Source organism: Chiroxiphia lanceolata, chromosome 2 (genome assembly GCF_009829145.1).
Source record: "Chiroxiphia lanceolata isolate bChiLan1 chromosome 2, bChiLan1.pri, whole genome shotgun sequence".
NCBI lineage: Eukaryota > Metazoa > Chordata > Aves > Passeriformes > Pipridae > Chiroxiphia > Chiroxiphia lanceolata.
Window position 1 is genome coordinate 55,983,437 of NC_045638.1, and position 21,743 is coordinate 56,005,179.

The 21,743-nt window shown below is 39.2% G+C and overlaps 1 protein-coding gene across 1 annotated transcript; it reads right to left on the reverse strand.

Moving 5' to 3' along the window:
* Positions 1-428: 428 nt before the first annotated feature.
* On the reverse strand, positions 429-21,376 carry MRPS31 (mitochondrial ribosomal protein S31). The gene is made up of 7 exons (XM_032680495.1): positions 21,253-21,376; positions 18,722-19,006; positions 17,864-18,022; positions 13,271-13,417; positions 10,181-10,254; positions 5,815-5,958; positions 429-897 (listed from the first exon to the last, which is right to left on the reverse strand). The coding sequence occupies exons 1-7, from the start codon at positions 21,345-21,347 to the stop codon at positions 686-688; spliced, it is 1,116 nt and encodes a 371-aa protein (XP_032536386.1). The 5' UTR covers positions 21,348-21,376; the 3' UTR covers positions 429-685.
* Positions 21,377-21,743: the final 367 nt, after the last annotated feature.

Sequence of the window (21,743 nt, forward strand, 5' to 3'; positions counted from 1 at the left end):
GAGCACTTCCAGGGATGGGACATCCACAACTTCTCTGGGCAACCTGTAACAGTGCCTCACCACCCTCACAGTAAAGAATTTCTTCCTAACATCTAATCTAAACTTGCGCTTTTACAGTTTAAAGCCATTGGCTTTAATATCAACCACTCCCTTATTATTTTCTATAACTTACCAGTGTTATGCTGTTCACACATCTCATGAATACAACAGCCTTTCATTGAGCAGATGAACCAACAAGCATATAATTCAAATGACTTGGTCTTTACCAAAAACTTTAAAATGAACCAGTAAAGATAATTAGTGAAAGGAGGAGAGAAAGGATTAATACTATCCGAATATCAGTGTGGTTAATGAATTAGCAAAATGAACCCTTACTATCTCAGTAACAGTTTTTCCAAATTCAAGCTGTATCAGAAGTTTCAAATTTAAAAGACAACAATTTTAATAAACTAAATTTTAAATGCACATTCTACAAAAGCCTTACTTTTCAGTTCCTTCTTTTGTTGTCAAAAGTATCTACATATACATGGACACGCACATAAGAAAGTATGCCCTTTCAGTTTATTATTTAAAATACAACTTTCATGTCACACAATTACTATGCACTGACGGTATTTCCATTATAACAAATCGTCATTCGTGACACAATGATTCTTCATTTCAAGGGTAAGCACTTTCCCAAGTCTCAAATCTCTTGAAGAAATTCCTTCTTTTCCTCAAAATACTTCTCAAACCATTCAATATGTTCAATCTTCTGCTTAACACTGAGGTATGGGTTTTTTGAGAGCCCACAGATGACTAGTTCCATGAAGTGGCGAATAGGTCCTTCCTTGGGAAAGCCTTCGAGGTGTTTGTCCAGAAAGATATGTTCATGAAATTCAGCGTCCTCATCCATCCCTAGTAGAAAACAAAAAAAAAGACAAAGTTATTTTCATAACATAACAGAGTAAAGTAAAAAAATACATAGTTTGCAAAGAATCTTAAATTAGTAAAATTAATGGTTCTGCTCACATTTATAGAATATGTAATATTTAAATCAACTTTCTGGCTGGTAATCTCACTAAAAGCTGATGCTGGAATAGGAGTAGGAATAATTATAACCATAATCCATCTTCTTGCCAAAATCTGGTTTGTTCAACACCTGAAAATTTTGATTCACCAGTGGTAGCTGGTTGGGGGCACTTTCTTAATAAATTCTTAAAGAAAACACTGATTGCCTAAATTCTGCAGAGGATTAAAGAATACAAGCTAGCCTTGAACAAATGAGGCAATCTCGTAAATACTGAACAGCTAACACACACTTACTTGCATGTCCGTTCCGAGTCACAGTTTTAACATCCTATTGCTATCAAACGGGCAGAGAAATTGTTTTTTCTGACATCTTCTGAATCTGTGAGTATATGCTCATGTAAAAATGTTGTGTCTCTCACCAGCTGCTACTTTTAAGTCACAACCATCACCAAAGATGATATATTCAGAAGCACCCACAGAACAGGGGATAAGGGATTATTGGAGATCTCTAATCAAGCACAGCTCAGATCCTACACCAAATTTTTGTTCTCTGTCCCGTGAATTTCTTTTGCCATTGTTCATACTGTGATGCTACGGATAAAGACTCAGAACACAAATTCCTACATGCAGAAAAAAGGCTGCTTTTGCTGTTCCCAATTCCAAGAAAAAAAAATAATGAGGCAAACTGGGATTTGCAAAGAAAGATTTTTCTTCAGCTAGATATACATGAAAATTTTTATTTGATCCCAATTTGCTTGCACCTTTAAATAAAAATCTGGTATTAGAGAAAAACATTGTACCACTTTCAGATGACAAAAATGTGAAATCTACACCAGAGACAGAAGTGTACATGTTTTCCTAAATTAGCTAGTTTCATGTTTTTCTATACTATTTGACAAAATTAAATCATGAGTATTAAAATGGAGGTAATTAAGCCATGTTAGCTCTAGGCTTCCTCCTCTGTTAGAGCTTCCACAGTTTCAAAAGAGATGATGCACATCTCTGGGTTGGAGAAGTCTCTCAACTTGTTAAGTTCGTATTCTTTCCTGCTTTAAGCTTTAGATACTGCAATATCTGAAGGAGCTGGGAAATACCTCCATTTTTCCCACAGATTTTTCCTAGAAATGTGTGAGTGTATCCATACCAGTTACATATCACATTTATCTCCCTTGTTCTTGGAAAAAGAAAGCACATTTCCTTCTTCAGAAGCTCTCTCCTTTTTCCTTTATGTTGAAAGTTAAAATAAAAAAACCAGGCAATGTCAGCTTCAGAAGGTGTACTTCTGCTGTGCTTGGAAACCTATGTCCTCTTACAGAAGCACAGTGATGATCCTTTTACCACGCCACCTGCGCTGACTTTCTCTCACCAAGGGAAGGTGGAATCTCACTGTATCTAGATGCTACTGGTTGCTTTCTCAAACTAACAACCTTTCCAGACTTCCATACTTTTGCTGGTCTCAGAAATCCAAGAAAACTAAACCAACAAACTCACTACTGAAAGAATCTGAGTAATGTTGACAGTAAAATCTGGCCTCCTGGATGCTCTTCTTTTGGGGATAGATAGAGGGTGTCAGGAGAGATTGTGTCTAATAAATAATTTCACCATTTTCATCTCTAAGCCAAAAGAAATTAAACTATTTATAGTCGAACAAAAATGCAGGTCAGAAGGAAATATAACATCATGTATTCTGATCTCCTTTTTGTTGAAGACATGATAGACAGTTTGGGGAGGAAGTGTTAAATCCAAGTATTTCAGTTAGACCACATATTTCAGTCCTCAAAAAAGTAAACAAAAGTGCGTGACAGAAAATGAGACCACAACTACCCAAAGCATCAGAGACTGAAACTTCTGGTGGGAACTGATCAGATGAGATATGCTTGCATGACTCCCCCCACCCCACCCTCCCCCAGCAAACCCTGACTCCAGCTGCAAACCTGTCCCTCAGCCTCACTTGTGCTATCCTCAGAACCCTAATTTGAAATAACACCCATAGTAGGAAATCTAAAGTAGAGGATTTTCTTTTTCAACCTCAAAGCAAAAAGTCATCTACTCTCAATATCCTATTTCCAATCCCCAACATATTACAAAACAGAAAGTCTGGGAATTTCTCTACCTACAACATTAATCCTTCCAAGACATGACCAACCTTGCCTTAAAGATGTCATCTCAAACACAGATGTCCACCCCTTACAGGGAGTGTTGCTGACATGCTACAAAGATGACTATTTTGATCCAGTGAAAAGATGTCCCTGTCCTTGGCAGGGGGTTTGGACTAGATGATCTCTAAAGGTCCCTTTCAGCACAAAGCATTCTATCCTTTTAGGATTTTTAGAATGAGACAAATCATGCTCTTCAGTAGGTCCCTAGAACAGATCCGGAATTACGAAAGCAACCCTGACACAATGATTGTGTAACTTTGCCACTTCTCTTGGCAAGCTGATCCAATATTTCTCTTCTGGGAACAGCGTCTCAGCAAAACAGACAGAACAGGACTTGATGAACTTTTGCTTACAGAGAGACCTTCCTATCACTTGTGCAGTAACAACCTCTGGCCCACCAAAAGCATTTGCTCCTCATAATGAGGTGTTAAGGCAAAGTAGCACCTGTAACCTGCACTGTAATTTTTAGCTCCTTAGGTTTTGAGTCATCAATATGAACAGAAATAATAAAAGAGGCACAAATCAATGTTTTTCCCAACTTTTTGCCATGGCAATCATGGAGCAAAGTTAAAGCTACTAGAAACAGGAGAGGCAAGCAGAAAGAAGGAGGAGTGAGAATGGTGTTATGCAAGCTGTACTAATGGTTTGCTAATCTGGTAAAAATTAATCAGAGGTCGGAGAGATGGAGAGGAGGAAAAAAAAAGGTAATTTTCTGCCTAACGGTGATTTCAACTGCATCAGACAAGGGAAAGGACATGCAGGGAGGAGCAGACAACAGGGCACTAGGGGGTGTGTGGGGGAAGACTGCTGCTGGCTGCTGCAGCAAGCCAGTATGTCTAGCTACATCTTCAGATGTTCACACCAAAATCATTTTAAAAATCATGACCTTGTCGTGATGCCACAAAGCACAGCACAGTGCCTTGGTAAAGCACTCTAACGAGATCACCAGAGATGCTCTGGAGCCAAGAAAAAGAGGTATAAGCAGTCATCTTCCTTTTTATATGTAGTTTAAAACTTTAAAGGCTACCGTAATGCTAAAAGTTGAGTATATATGCTTCCTCAACAGAAAATTTAATTGCACTTACATTTTTAAATCCACATGCTTGTGGGATAACAGAAAAATCACACCCTTCTCTGATACAAGCTGAAGTAATGTCCTCCCATTGAGGGAAATGGCTGTTACAAAAATGCAAAATTGACAGCAGAAAGGGGCATCTTTCTTTTGCAGAGACACTGAAATTACAGTATGTTGATATAATTGGAGTGAGGTTCTCAAGCTTTTTAACCGTGCTTTGACATACCTGACATGATTAATAGCCTGTGGCTGGCAGTTCGATAGGATGGAATTTACTGACTCGGTATTTCAACCTGAGAGGTGATAGATTTTGGAACGCTCCACTGGAATTTTCCCCACGACTAGTCTTTGAGGACAAATCAATAAAGATTCTTGTTTAAGTATATGTAAAGACTCTTTGTCCGTCCACCACCCCATCCCAGACAGCGCAGCTCCAGCCGCATTGCTGCAACAGAGAAACCACCGGCCGCCAAAGACACTTTGTCAAGGGCCGGCCCCAGACAGCAGGGTTCCAGCCACATTACAGCAACAGCAAAACCATCGGCTGCAATGGTTTTCAGCTTGCGAAAACATGACTGGAGTATACTTGGATTTCTACATGATGGAACAGATCAATTCTGGGAGCAGTGATTAAATTCTGTGAAGAAACTGCCAACTAGGATGAGAATAAACACTATGAAACGATGAACCACGTTATTCAACTTGCAACTCAGTATAGCACAGATTTTCAAAGACTCCCAGCTTCAGATACTAACCTGTTTTGCTCTCAGTGACTGAATCACTACAAAGCAGTTCTATTTGATGTCTTTAAAGTCTTTAAAAAAACCCCAAACCCACAGCCAAGCTCTCCCTGAAGTTATGAAGTCCCCTTTCCTATACTGTAGACTTTGAGTAGTTGTTCTTGCTTCCTTTGCATTCATTTTCTCTCTCTGCTGGCTTAACTTCACATGAAGCTTTTTTTTTTTATGGTAATAGAAGAAAATAAAGTGCACAAAGATGCCTAATTAACATAGATGCCCAGAGTGAGTGAATATTGTGACTGTTTATTCTTATGAAACAGATAGAAGAAAGGGGGAAAACAACTGTTTAACACTCAGCCTGGGCAGATATGGAACTGGCAGACAGCAATTTGAGATCCAGCTAGACACTTGTCCAAGACCCACACCAAAGAACAGAATCAGCATTATAAAACACAAATAGCAGTTTTAAGATTCCCCAACTTCTGCCAGGAGCTTAATTTAAAGAAGTTGCATAGTAAAAGGTATTACATAAGAGACTTGAACGGACTGTTGGTGTTGAAAGCATCAGGGAGGGAGAGAGTTCTCCCATTTTTGGCAGCAGCCAGTCATCAGATCAGCCAAACCACCTGCAGGACTTCACCTGAAGAGTGCCAGAATGAGTTCATCTGAAGTATCTCTGATCTGGGACAGTCAGGGAGTTATATTTGTTTACTATCAAATGCATGACTCATAGCTGAAATGCTATGTTGAAACAGTCAAAGGTCAAATATGCTCTAATTTTAAAAAAAGATAAATTGAGACAGATAATAAAAGTTAACAGTGCACATACCAACTTCGTTGTCAATTGGGAACTCCCACAGTATTCCTTCTTTTGTCCACTGGATCATCTCCTCAAAACCATTTCGGGGAGGCTGTGCAGTTATTGCTGCAATCTCCTTTGCAAACTCCAGATCCCAAATTGTTGGTGAAGGTACTAAAAAATAAATTTTGTAAAGATCTGTCAGCAGCCAAAGACTTTTCACTAGCTAAAACAAAGTCCTTTAACATTAATCTTTACAGAGACTAATTTTTTCTACTTCAGATGCCAGCATCACCTTTCTCAAATGAGAATTCTCTGTTGACATGAAAGCCCATTAAATTCTCAAATGTATGATGAAAATGTATTCTGAACTGCTACGGGACAGTTTATTTTTAAGCCTTCCACAGAGCAGGAATTTAATTTTTTCCACAATCTGTTTTCCTTTTTGTCTTTCACAAAATTGTGGATATGACAAACTCTGAATTCAACTGGTGCACTCTGCTAAAAGAATCTTACTTCTACAGAAGCTTTCAGGTACTTCATAACGATACTCTCCTTCAGGGAAACAACTCAATCTACAAATGATGGCAATTCCTTCCCCAGCACTCCCAAGCATCCCAGTTTTTGTCTCCTGGGCTTGAGAAATTGTGATTTCCTATACTTTTCACAAATACACAAATTGTATTTTCCTATACAATTTTCACAAAATTGTGATTTCCTATACTTTCACAAAGGAACAAACAGTTCCTTCAGGGATGCATCTTTCCTGATGCATATAATTATTTCATTTTTTTTTAATCAAAGTTTACTCATATGGCAGTAGTTACTCTTAAGGAGTTCCTGCCCCTCCACCCAGGAGAACTGGTCATGAGCCCAGACTGAGCCTCTTCGCTGAACTGAAGGGAACAATCTGTTACCACAGGACAGGGAGAAATCACTGGGAGTGCCTTGGGCTGCTGTCTCATGAGCTGGCCTAAGTTGCACTCTCCTTGGGTATTTTGCTTCCTCCCGTTATCAATTCACCCTAATCTCCTTGGAACAGAGATCTTCATGTGAATTCAAATGTAAGAGTCCACTTGAAGTGGATCAGGGCCAATCAGCTATTATTTTACTACTCACAAGTGTAAGTAGTTGAAGCCAAGATATAATTTCATCTTTAGCTCAGCGGCTTACAACTCAAATGAATTAAAAAAAAAACTTCCTCCCCCGCTTTAAGAGAAGACACAATGAAGGGCAAACAGTAGTTTTACATACTGAAAAGGGTTTTCAGGTTTTTCTGTGTTAAATCAGAAGATATTAAAATTGTTCCTTAAGAGGGAAATTTCCAGAACTCTGTTCCCTACCTGACTACTTTGATTTGAGGGCTTGAGGCAAGAATAAAATACAGCTAGAAGACAATATGAGAAACCATACCAAAATGAAATTATTGTCCACATCTTTAAGAAACTAGTACATCTTCTAATAGAGGAAAGGAGAAACTCATTTTTTCAAGCTTGCAGTAAGGGTGATAAAGATTATATTTTCACCTCTGTGAAACGGAAAATAATACTGACATTTTATGTTAACAGTTATGAAGAATATTTTCAGGATGCCAATTTACTTTCCAGTTAACATGCAGGTTTTCAAAATCAATACTTAACAGGAAACTTGCTTTTCTGTCATGTATAAACAATATTTTAACTCATTATCTCCATTAATATGAGCCAAGACAATGAAAACAAATGAATCAAGGTATCAAGTACCACACCAGTATTTCCCAAGATTAACACAAAAAAAATGTCATCAGGCTTAGTCAGTAAGCCAAGTAATCAGGTTCCTGGCTTAGAATATATTGTAGATTTCCTCAAGGCTACCTGGAACCAAACAAGGAAATACCACATAAAAAGCTGAAAGAAGCTTACTTCTTAATATCTAATTACAAATCCAATAAAATCCACTCGCTCTCTTACACAATTGTGTACATTCCCGTTTTGTGTTTAAAAAAAAAGTGCATCTCAGCTTTTTATCTAGTGGCTACTATGAGCCATTGTGTCTGCATTCTGCTCATGAGAAAAAGAAAGCTTAAGTTCTCACCATTTTACCTGAGTAAATTTGAATCAAGTCAAAAGCCAGCTTCTTCAACACCACACTTGTTAAGATGGCTAAAAACAAATACTGCATAATTTGTTGGGTTTATATGTAAAATGGAGACTTTAAAGATATTGGCAGTCTTAAAAAAATTGAATTCCAGTATAATAAGCAAATTTCAGAGGTAGCTGAATTCAGAAACCTCACAGCTGCTTGAAAATATGCAAACAGCACTATTTTACATTTTACTACAGAAATTAAATAAAAAAATTAATTTCTCCCTGCAGTTTCAAATGTAAAAAAAAAAGATAAAAGTACTCATCTAGAATCTGGCAAAAACTAAGAGTCCTACTCTTGAAACAAACAAATATGCATCATTTTCTAAGACATCAGAGAGGAGTACTATTTCTTCTGCCACTGCTGGCTTTACACAAAGTTCTAAGTCACCACAGTGGAATAAAGTCTTTTTTTGAAAGGGCCTCAGAATACTTGAGGGAAAGCAGCATATTAAAAATCAATACTAACAATGCAGTTTCATAGTTCAGAAAGAAAAGGGAGAGAAGGAGTTCTTTACACGACTTGCCCATATTCACACACTCTTAGCCAAACCCAGTCTGTAGTAAAGCTGAGCCTTCAGGCGTGAAAGCTATCCCTGTCATGTGTCATGAAGACTCTTCCTGCAGAGCTATGCCATTCAGTGAACATGAAGGTGGGTCATACCTGTTTTGACTTTGTGTTTTGTTGGGGTGTTTTTTATCTTACAGGAATTTTGGCATGTATAGCTGGTGGATGAGGAACTGGTTGGGTGGTCGCATCCAGAGAGTAGTGACAAAGGGCTCAGTGTCTGGATGGGGATCAGTGACAAAGTGGTGTTGCTCAGGAATCTGTAATGGGACTGGTATTGTTCAGTGTCTTCATCAACACCACAGACAAAGGGATCAAGTGCACCCTCAGCAAATTTGCACAACACCAAGCTGAGCAGTGTGGCTGACACACCTGAAGGATGGGATGCCATCCAGAGAGACCTGGACAAGCTCAAGAAGAGGTCCCATGGGAAGCTCATGAGGTTCAACAAAGTCAAGTGCAAGGTGCTGCACCTGGGTCAGGGTAATCCCCAATATCAATACAGGCTGGGAGATCAAGGGACTGAGAGCAGCCCTGCCAAGAACAATTTAAGCATATTGGTGGATAAAAACTGGACATGAACCAGCCACACGCATTTACAGCCCAGAAAGCCAACTGGAACCATAAAATGAAGTACGGTAAACAAGTTGAGAGAGGAGATTCTGCCCTTTTACTCTGCTCTCACCTGGAACATTCCATCCAGCTCTGGAGTCCTCAGAACAGGAAGGACATCAACCTGTTAGAGCAGGTCCAGAGGAGGGCCATGAAGATGACTAAAAGGATGCACTGAGAGAGCTGGGATGGTTTCTCATGGAGAAGAGAAGGCTCCAGGGTGACCTTATTACAATCCTTTCAATATTTAAGGGGAACTTGTAAGTAAGATAAGGACAGAATTTTTAGTAGGCCTGTTGCAACAGGACAAGGGAGTAGTGGTTTTAAACTAAAAGAGGGTAGATTCAGAGTAGATAAAAAGGAAGAAATTTTTTCCAATGAGGGTGGTAAAATACTGGAAATGGCTGTATAGAGGGCTGGTAGATGCCCCATCCCTGGAAACGTTTAAGGTCAGGTTGGACAGGGCTCTGAGCAACCTGATCTAGAGGAAGACATATCTGCTCACTGCAGGGGTGTTTGAACTAGATGACCTTTAAAGGTCCCTTCCAACCCAAACTACTCTATGATTCTAAACATATATGAAGAGCTTTACAACACATAAAGCAAGGTGTCGTTTGTCAGTCACTGAACGGGATCTTTCAAGCTGCAACTGGAACACTAAACAAAGGAAGGCCACAGAGCAATCCAGTGTGTAATCTTGGTTTTATACTACCCTGCTTACGCTTAGCCACCTCTAGAGTTTGTTTTCCTGCAATCACAGCCTCACGTTTCTTTGCAACTTGACAAATAAGCTGGAGCCAACATACCCATTCTCCAGGCTGGCTTTACACTCACAGGAGTACGACTGACATTTGTGACAAAAAGCCAGTTATACCGTTCAAGTTCAGTAACAGAATGCCCTGATCACTACAGAAAACAATCTGTATGGAAGTTTTGCTTGGTAAAAATCAGAGTTACATTAAAGTAGTCATTTATCAGTCTGAAAGCAGAAAGTGAACAGGTCATAAGTCTCCTAAGAGCAATGAATCTCTTGATATTCTAAAAATGCAGAACTTGGCCTCACTGGGTTTTTCATTACTGAATTTCCACTAACCTGTTTTCAGTGCGCGTTCTGGTTCTGTAGAAGCCTTAGTGAATATATTAAGTCTCTTTCCTACTTTAAGACTTCTATAAACAAAAAAGAAAACCGATATTTAGTATTTCACAACACCTCACAACATTGCCAGCTAGCAAATTAAAAAGCACAAAATATTTTCATGAACTAACAGATCTCTGGAGAAAAAAAAAAAAAAAAAAGGAGATAGTGCCTCTCACTAAATTCTCAGGCTTTAAACCAGAGGAAGTGTTTATGACTTTATTATTCTTCTGTAACAGAGCCTCTCAAAACATTTCCATGCAAAGGAATGAGCATAAATCAAACATTACATTTGTAGTTACTTTTTACTGGAGTATTTAGGAATCTGAAGAAAGGTAAACAGTATCAAACCACAGTACTTAAGTGATTTTACAAAGTTGCAACTATCTGAAGACTTGGGTTTTTTCCCTGTAAAAAATATTGCACAATTCAGGAACAGAAAAGGCAACAGCTAAATCAAATAATTCCTGCTTTATGACATAAATAGCCTTTTTGGAAGATTACAAAGCCACCTTCTCTGTCATATGGCAAACAGTCAGAGTATATCCCTACAATATGTTTTAAGTAGCTCTCTCTTCTGAATATAAAAATATTTCAGTCTGACCATCTATTTTCAATTACATTTAACATTAGTATAAGCTTACACTAAAAAAGAAAATTTGGAAATACAAGAGTTCAAGAAGCAGTCAAAGTAAATTCTTATAAATGAAAACAAAGAAAAAACAATGTCTTTAGTTTAGAAACAATTATGCTTTTAATCATACTATCTTCCAGGTTTCCACTGAAATTCTAACAGTTACTACTTTTCATTATTGCATATCCACTGTTACTCTTTCTGACCTTAAAATTCCACCTATCTGGATTTACTGGAGATTTCTAATGGCCTCAACTACTTCTGCAAACCTGCTCTTGTCATATTACATTTCAGTGATGAAACTACCCCAGATTTGTTTCAGCATAGAGCAATCTAGTTACAGAGCCTTAAAAGAATGTTGATTTAGGATTATATTTTCCTATCTCTGTGTAACTCCCACTCACACTGGCCAAAGATACAAGCATGACTTGGAAGAACACTTATTTTAAAATTACAAGTTTAAATTACTATAATGCAACATCACTCATTTCATTGAAACCTACTAACTCGACTTAAACTAAGATATTCTTCCTAATCCATCCTTTTCATACTGTCAATTGATATGTAAATCCATTAGATTTTCAGGTATGCAGAAGGAAACCTAGGCCTGAAACTGGACAGTTTACTCATTATAGGGATTTTAAAAACAATTTTAAAGTACTGATCCTGAAGTTATATACCAAGTATAGTTTCATCAGACAAAGAGGGCAAGACAGCTTCTCAGATATCATAAATTTAATAAATTTTTTCAAATATAAGTGAAATTCACTTTGCAGTATGTTATTAAATGAGAAGTTTAGCAAAGGTAAATAATATACACTGTATGAGCATGTAAAAGCTCAGGCTTCCAGTTGATACTTCTAGATCATATTATTTCTGTTCTTTCATACTTTGAAAAACTTTTAATCCAACACCTTAAATAAAGTATTTCTCACAGTCAGTCAAGAATTGCAGCATAATAATAAAATTACTTTCATGTGACTACTACCTCTGTCTGAGAATTATCCAAAGAATAAAAATATCTAGAGAGGTATCCTTCATCTGATAATGAAGTCAGTTTCTTTGCTCCTCAAACCAGCAGCCTGTAGCTGAATGAAAAACCTACGACAGAAATATCTAAGTTGGGAGGGCTTGGTCAAAACCTTTGTTGCGCTTCTTCTCCCTTCAACTTTCATTACAAAAAGCCCCTCTTGCACCTCCTACCAGCTTTGCACCAGAACAGAAAACACTGCACGCTTATAACACTGAAGAGTCCCAAGAGATGCTTCCCTAACACACCACTGCAGTTTAGCAGTTCAAGAACAAGGAAGTTACTCAGAAACATTTCAGCAGGCTGGTTAAGTTCTTCTAATGACTTCTAATGGCCATAAGCCACTTCGATGTTTTCGCATGATCTACACGGCCAATCGCTGTGCTCCGATTTGTTCCTTAGGGGAAGTCACAATTCTCTGTTCATGATATACTGAAATAGATGTCTTAGATAACCAAAGAGAGCAGAATACTCTACATCTACTCACCCACAAACTTATGCTTTTTTTTCTCCTAGTTATCCAAATTCTGTTTTCAACACGATCTATCTAAACACAAATGATTCCCTCAACTTCCAGCCCCTAGCCCCAAGAACAGGGGACTAATTTGTAAAGTAAATTAATGACAAGAGAAGTTAATATTACTAAAAACTGCTAGAGAAAGAGTATACTGAGAAGGAAGGTAATGATGAGCTGCCACTGAAAAATCAAAAGACTGCAGGTAAGAAAACACAGCTTACAGGAGTAAACCGAAAATGCAAGAGCATTCCTTAATTCATTAAAAAATAGACTGGCCACATAATGCAAGAGAACAGCAATAACAGCAAGATAAGGTTAAGGAGTTTACAATGTAAATTATAAAGTTAATTTCATGGACAATTATAATGTCACAGACAATAGAGAAATAAATTACAGAATGACTTATTAATTGCAACAAGGTGGTAAAATTAAATAAATAAACTTTATCATCTCTTAAAAACCCCAGCAGAATGGATGAAACTTTTCTCAACGTGGAACATTATCAAAGTTTTCCAGTAAAGGAAAGCAAACCTTCAAAATTTCATTTCCCAAAAATTTAAGGAAGTGACATGAAAGTGTATTAGGCATAAGTGAGAAAAATTTAAACTAGTTAAAACAAACACAATTACATTTCAGCACCAAGTATTTTTAATTATCTAAAATGTAACATTAAAAAACTGCACATTATTTGATTGTTGGTTAACATTAACTACTGTGTTCTCATGGTTTATTTCAATGCTAACAGTACTTTTCTTGAAAAATAGTTAAGTGATTTCCTTAAGCTGTCAAGTACGGCAAGTAAATTTAAAATCTTATCCATTAGTAATTGCATGCTCCTTCTGTTCAAGTAGAACACAACAAACATACCTTCTGGAGTCAAAAGACTGAGACAAAAATCTTTCAGGTCTTATTCTTTGACCATCATCATCCAACTCCAAGGAAATGCGACTGGATATCCTCACACCCCTCTGAGCTGGGGACTGCTTTTTGACTGTCATTTCTGAAATAACGTTGCTGAAATTAAAAACATGAAAAGTAAAACCTCAACAAACTGACAAAGCGAGGAAGTTTGTCATATGTATTAACCAGAAACTCTACTCTCAATTGGTTTCATAAGCCTCTATGAGACAGACTTATACATTCCTCATAAAATACACCCATCTTTAAACCATCAAACACTCAGCTTTACCTTTTCAACCATTTAATTGTTACATGCTATATAGGAAAAGTGCTATTTTAACCTATTAAATCTACAATGAATGCTTTCTTTGAAATTATTTAGTTTCCAACTAAAAAAAAAAATCACGTATCTGCATACCAATATTCACAGAGTGTACCAGATATGTTTTGCTTAAGCAAATGAGGAACTTCTCTGGATACAAGAAATAGGCTGAAACAGGGAGGTAAAAATCACCAGTTTTTTGGACAGGAACCAACACTGCCCAGGGACAGAGCTGTGCTGCTGCAGACCAAAAGGAAGCTTGACTTCACACATCAGCTGACATGGGCCAATCATGCCACCCTAATAAGTAGGTCACCTTTCCTGATCCACTGCAATCTGTTGCATTGCATAATCATATTACAGCATTAACAGACCACATCTTCCTTCGTAATTCTGTAGTCAAAATCATATGTGAAGAGTAAATGCTCCGATCTCTTCCAGCACCGTGTGCAGCTCATTCTGAACACAAAGGGCAAAACACACCACCTTCCTGCCTCCCTTAAGTGGCAAGTCTGTTGGTTGGTAAAGGCCAAGCCGGTAATTCTTCCTCACAGCTGTCCTCTCCACCCAACGGCTGCCAGTCACATGCAGGCATCCAAAATTGCAGCACTCAAGTTTTAAGACATAAATATGGTCTCAAAAAAGTAAAAATAGGCTGAGTCAAAAATACTGTACATCCATTTTATGACAATTTGAATGAAATTCAAACTCTGCTTTTGGCAGTTTAATTCAAAGGAGATTTTACTGACGAGAAAGAAATACTTCTGGAAAATTGTAAAAGCTAATTGCCACAGCAACACAGCAGGATTTCTCTTCAGTCTTAGATGTGGTTTCAAATGGCAGAACAAGAACAGCATAGCTCTTCTAGTACCTACTCCGAAAGGTATCTAAAGGCAAGTTTTAAAGAATTTCATTTTAATCTTAAATAAAAAACAATCTCAGATTAGTCACATATCTCACGTTAGAAATTACTCTCTGAAGTGGCTACTGGCATTAGTAAGTTGGTGTTGAGCCAGAGGCTTGACACACTTAGGAGGGTCAAAGGGACATAATTTCTAAGGTCAGACACACACAGCCCAGCCCACTGGCTTGACTCGACTGTGACCTAGAAGGCTGGAGCGTTCCCGTGCTTCAGGGGAGGCAGGATTGCTCAGAGAACCTCTCCTTAATTTACTTGCAGTTTTGCACAGTAGGTTTGGACAGACTACACTACAAATCCATCAGAACACGCAGTCAATGGTATCATATTTCTCACTGGGAAATCCTAGTGTCACCCCATCACTGGCATATCAATGTTTCTGGCAGCAACACTCATCACTTTATCATTAAAAATACCCCTGCATCATCAAAAGTACCCCTGTATTAACAAAAATAAAACTACAAAGATTCTTTTAATGCCTTTTGTAACAAGAAACGTCAATTTCAAAGTCCCACTCCAACCCCAGTGTACTGATAGAGGTTAGATATTACATATTACCTCATGTCCCAACACAACATTTTAAACCTACGTTCCTAGGTACTTCTGCCATTCAGAAATAGGAAGAGGTAGGACTTCTGTAACAACCACAGATTCTCTCTCCTTCCTGATTATCAGGCAATAATTATCATACTAAAAATGAAGACCTACAGAGCTTTGGATATATTTTAGTCAAAGCTCTGAACTACTTTTCCTCTTCTTCACCCAAAACAGGAGCTGAAATTTCAACTTGTAGGTTGAAACCGCAGATTTTATTTTGGTGTAGTGCTGTTGTGATTTCCATGGAGTGAAACTTTATCCCACATTGAGAAAAATAAATTCTGGTATCATTAATATTTTCCCCTCCTCATAAACATACTGCCCTCATGCTGTCTACAAAACAAGGTGATGAGATGACTGCATTCAACAGTGACCTCTGGAGGTCATGCCACTATCCTGGTAAAAATATTTGGTACAAAAGATCTGGAAAACGTACAATTTATTACGTATTATAAATCACAATAGCACCATTTTTTACAGTTCAGCTCTATATGGTCTACTGCTTATGAAAGTATCTAATTTTTAAATATTTTAAATAACTGAGGAATATATATTGGCTTTTAAAATGTGTCAGTATATTGAATGCAAAACCTTTATAGAAAAAAATTAAAAGTTAAATTGCCCGTATTCCCTTGTCAAAATAAAATTCAACGCAAAATAATAACGTATAAACAAAAGTAAATGCTTTCTAATATATTAAAAGCATTGTAGTGTGCTGCGTGGATTGAGATATTGTGGAGTATAAATCATGCTGAATCAAGTCTGAGGGCTGCTGGGCTTTGTAAAATCCACATTTTTAACACTAGTCAGAAATCTGAAAGTACTACATTGATCTAAAAGAAATGAAAGGTCACTACTAACTCTGAAAGGTTACAATAACCAAATTTTCTGTCATGAAAATCAGCAGGAGTTGCTGGTCTTTCTTTAAAACTCATCCACTGATAAGAGTTGCAAACTGTTACTCAACTATTAAGGAAGAAAACTAAAACTTTTCAGCAAATAGTGGGGCGGGGCTGGGGGTGGGGAGTGTATTCCCTGGAGGAAACAAACTAGGTCACAAAGCTGCCTCAGGGAATAGAATTTGCCAACTCTAATCACAGCAAGCCAGCCGTGACATTCTGGTTGAGGAAAATGCATTTTTCTAACGGTAGCGATTCATCCACATACTGTAATACCACATTTCAATCCACCCATCAACAGCATAGAGGCACTATATAGCTGCAGCTTTTAAATTTCTGAAGAATTTCAACTCACTTTCAAGAGAAAAAAACCCTTTTTGCTTATACTACAAGCTCCTTAGTCATCATCTTTCTTTCACTGCAGCCAGAGCTGGGTCAGTGCTTCAGGAAAAGTGCAGTAGGTGACAAGACAGTGAGCCCTTGATGCCAGCAGTCAGACCAACCACACCTAGACAAAGGCATGTACACCTCAGGGAAGGGAGACAGCACATATGACATTAGCCCCTGCACATATTAGCTCAGTGAGTATCCCAACGGTCCTCCACTAGGTACTCAAGTAGGTTCTAATTACATTTAAGTTGGCCACCCACAGCCAATGCCACTATGGAGATGTTTGTGTACTCTGCTCTTTTAAAAAGCACAGTAACAGAAAGGACACAAGCCCACTGGTAATTAACAGTTTAATGAACATATGCTTTATATAAATAGTCCTTATAACTGAAGAACAGGTATTTTGCTTAACAGTTATCACTGAGCACTGTATACCCCACTCTCTGGGCAATCATTTAACTCAATCTGATTGCAAGCATCTGTCATGTTCTTCCTTAATTTCCACTCACTTTGAAGGCAGACATCAGCCACAAACATCATTAGCTTGTTGGCTGCTCTGTTTGCAGTACGTTGATAACCATACCAAGCAGATCCTTTACTGATCCCTATAAACAATAATACATGTAAACTACAAACAATAATAGATGGGTCAAACTTAGATCCTCGTTTGGGACAAATTCATTTTCACAGAATAAATTAAAACTAAGATAAGCAGCTTGCAGTTCACACTGCAAGAATGAAAAGAAAGGTTTCACGTTCATTTTCTGCTGAAGATGCAGCATTTCACCTGGATTTAATGCCTTATTTTCTGAGTAGTTATCTGAATACTAGCTGAAAAAAACAGAATGAAAAACCTGTCTTCAGCCATCATCCAAAAGAGCAATATGCACAACTGTGTCCGTTTCCAAACAAATGTTTCTCATCTGTTTGAAAGCCACACTGGAAACAGAGTTAAGCCAACAGATGAGTTTCTTGGGTTGACTGGAAAGTTTTGAAAGGAAGGGTGGGACTATAAACAGAGCTGCTCTAGTTCATTTCTGCAGAGCTGTCATGAAAATTCACCAGTCCAGACAGAACGTCTGAAACGTCTACAAATCCATCCATTGTGTGAGAATTTTGGAAGCTTGTGACAAAAAAACCCCAAACAAACTCACAAAAAGAGCTGTTATTTTGCTAGCCTGTCCAAGAAAGCAATGATCCTGGGCAGGAAAACAATTCTGTTTCTGCAAAACCATTTTAGAAAGACGACGGCAAAATTTAGAGTTTGGTATAACCAGATCAACGGTGTTACTAATATACATTAATCCCAAGGACAAACTGTCCAAATGTATTTTTTAGGGCCATCTTTCCAACACAGAACCCAGTCACCTTCAGGATGACATTGCAAAATTAGAATTTGGAAGATAATTGAGAATAAAATTCAATAAACAGACCGTATGTTAATAGTTTCCCCCTTCTTCTGTTTATCTGTGGTTTCTTCATGTCTTCTTAGTTGCGCAAGTAGTTCCGATTCTGTCTGTTTCTTGTTGAGTGGAAGGGAAGATGCGACTGCAGAAGCAGCCTTCACCAGTTCTGGATTTAAAGGCTTCCCTCTGTAAGAGTCACAAGAGATACAAAATTAAAAATAAATTAAAAAAAAAAGCCTTTAATATCTTTAAATTGTCATTTCTGTACTGCCATTTTATGTCTTAATAACTCGGAAGTTAGTCAGATATTTTCCCAAGGGGTGGCCACTGGGACAGGCAGGTTTGCCCTATAATGCACTAATCATCAAATGCTGAATGACTGTGACAAGCTCTTGTTTTCAAACCTGGGGAAATGGCAGCCCCATGCCACTGCACAGCCCCTCAGACATACAGCTTGAAAACCACTGGCAGCATAGACCTGTGGGGTAATAAATATTACGTAACACATTGTGGAGAGGAGCCAGTCCGAAGACCTGACAATCATGATGCCATTCTTAATTTTTTTTTTCTTTTTTCTCAGTTTCATTGTATTTTATCTGAACAGTATTTTCCCTCTCCCATTAAAATAACTTTCCACAAGCAGATGCTAATGTTACCTTTCCAGAATCTCAGTGCAGAAGAAGGTAGCATTTCATAGAAAGCAACTGGCATCTTTTGTCCAGATTCTCTCCTATGATTTACTCCAAGCTACATCTGTACACCACACTCCCTTACAAGATTCTTTTCGATAGGTGGAAATGGCATTTGATGGCTTATTTTGTCCTGAATAATGAAAAAAAATGAAAAAAGGATAAAACAGGGCATGAAAAGTTTGTGACACTTTACCGTTGGATGCTTTCTGCAGTTTTCTGAGGACCTTCACTGTCTGGGCCTTCCAGCCTGTTCGTGGCTTGCTTTTTCTTCTCACTGGCTTTTAACTCTTGGAGTTTCTTTCTGTAGCTCACTTCCACTTTCATATTACCAATAATGTCTAACAGCTTCTGCTTTGGTGTTTCTGCTGTACCCTCCTGCCTCTTTGATGCCCCCTCAGTGGTGCTGCCTTTGGAAGTGGTACATTCATCTTTCTCGGCAGAAAGCACGCTGCTTGCGCTGAAGGGTTTCTGTACTTTGCTAGATGACATACAAAGTTAAAAAACAGAAGTTACAAATAGTGTCCAAGGCTGAATTTTGTAAGCCTACGAAAAAAAAACCCCAAAACATCAATTACAACTGTCTAGGTCTAACTGAGTGCATTCTGAGTATGTTAAGTATATGCCAAACATGTACCATTTGACTTTTGAGAAGGACTGGGACACCATTTCAAACTCTTGATTACTTACAGTTTCCTCATCACAAAAATCAAGTAAACAACTTTAAAACACTGGGTTTTTTGTGGAGAAAATAATCTATGAACTTAAAACTTCCTAAGTATTTCTGCATTAGGTAGTAGAGCAAGTTTGAATCTACTGGTACCTTATACTTAAATTCGTTGATAGTGAGAAAACTCACCAAAACTCTTAAAAATAAGTCAATAAAGACAACACTCCCAGACATCTGAAAAAAGACTGTACACACACATGTAGCTTCACATGTTTTCACTCTTGTGGCACTACTACAGATCACATTCCCCTACCCTGCAATATAGCAGCCAAGTGGGGAAATGGATTCTGCTGAAAGATAACCCAGTAACAAACAAAAAATTATTTGGGTTATTTTTCCCTTTGAAATAGTTCCTCTACTTAGTTTACCACATCATTGCAAAGAAGCTGAAACTGACAGTGCAGGTGAAGATGTGAAGCCAGGAACAGCAGGAGATTGCTGCAACACAGACACAAACTGCATTCTCTAGAAAAGTTATCATAAAATTCAAAGAACTGTTCTCTTTAACATTCTAAAATGAAGTTTTTTAAATCTCTAAATTCACAGCTGCTTATTTTGCTTTAAAACAAAGAAAAAAAATTAAAATTAAATATTTATTTTGATTCAAAATAAAACATCTCAGCAGATCATAAAACATTTCCACAAATCTGAACGAATCGTGACATACCTCCTCACCTCACACACATCTGTCTTTGTGTAAAAAAAAGAAAATCTGCCAGTACCAGAAGGCATTACACTTCAGTCACTCTGTACCTCATAAACTGTTAGCATTAAACTCTAAATTTCAACATTGAGAAGCAACAGGAAAATTTAAGGAAAGCTTCAGAATCTCATTACTGGGAAGAAGGTGAGAGCCCTGCTGTTTTACACTGCGTTGTTCTCCACAGGTATTTGCCAAGCTCATTTTTTTATTCATTCAGGCTGCATGCACCTTAACACTACTTAAGCATTCAGAAATTACAGAATCATAGAATGTTGAGGGGTTGGAAGGGACCTCAAAGATCATCTAGTCCCAAGCCCCCTGCCGTGGACACCTCCCACCAGACCAGGTTGCTGAAGGCATTATCCAACCTGGCTTTGAACATTGCCAGGGTTGAGGCATCCACAGCTCCTCTGGGCAACCTGTACCGGTGTCTCACCACTCTCACAGTAAAGAATTCCTTCCTAATAGCTAACCCAAATTTCCCTTCTTTCAATTTGTATCCACGTTCTATCACTACCGTTCCTGAGTGCCTCTTTGGCTTCTCTGTAGCCCCCTTCAGACACTCCATGCAACCTTCTCTTCTCCAGGCTGAACAGCCCCAACTTTCTCAGCCTAATCTTTGCTTACAAAGATTCAAAAAAAAAACCCGGAAAACACAGCAAGACTGCAAGCCTTAGACATTTAAAACCAGCAGTGCATTGCAGTTTGCATTGCTGTATTTCACCTCCCCTCTGGTTTGCCTCCTGCTGGGAAGCTCGGCCTGAGAAAGCAAATACAGCTACCAAGGAGCCTGAGCCGTTTCGTGCATGAGGCCATCACAGCATCGGAGCTTGTGCAAAAGTATCGAGGAGCTTTGAAACTAAAAAAATTAAATAAATAAACGTACAACTGACCTGCCATTAAAAAACACTTAAAAACCTGATAGTAAAAATGAAAACGAACTCCCAAATGTTGCTCTTAGCCGGTGCTTTGGGCATGTACAACAAAGCCCAGCAGGCAGCACCGCTCTGCTGATCTACACGGTGCAGAGTTATGGCCAGGTCACGCATGCGGATCGCTCACACCACCCCACGATGGGAAGGACGGCAAGGAAAGCAACGTGAGACACACAGCCCATGCCATTCCCTTCCACTGACCCCATTCCCCAGTCCCTGCTGGTGGCACTGGCTCCCAGCCCCGGCGCCACACGCGGACCCCGACCCTCAGAAGGCCGCGCTTTGGGATACGGCCCGGCCACCGCCGGCACACACCCACCCCCGCCCCGCCAGGTGAGGATGTAGGGGAGCGAGGGTACCTGTGAGGGCTGCCGTGCAGCCGCGGTGCCGCCGCCGCCCCGAGGAGCCGCGACGCGAAGCCGCCGCCGCCCCAGACACGGACACGGCCCCACATCGCGCCCGCGCTCCGTGCCCGCCCTCCCCGCCGCCGCCGCCGGCTGGGAACAGAAGCCGCGCCGCGCGTTCCGCGCAACAGCGTTCCGCCTGGCTCCGGCCGGGATCTGCTCCTCCGCCAAACAAACCCATCCAGGCCACTGACAGTCTCTCAGAGGTCTTTGTGCCGGGATTTGTAGGCGCGTTTGAAGACCATTGCCAGCAGGTCGAGGGAGGTGATCCTGCCCCTCTACTCAGCCCTGGTGAGGCAACATCTGGAGTGCTGTGTCCAGTTCTGGGCTCCTCAGTACAAGAGAGACGTGGAGCTCCTGGAGCAGGTCCAGCAGAAACAAAGATGTTACAGTCCGGAGCATCTCTTTCACGAGGAAAGACAGAGGGAGCTGGACCTGTTCAGCCT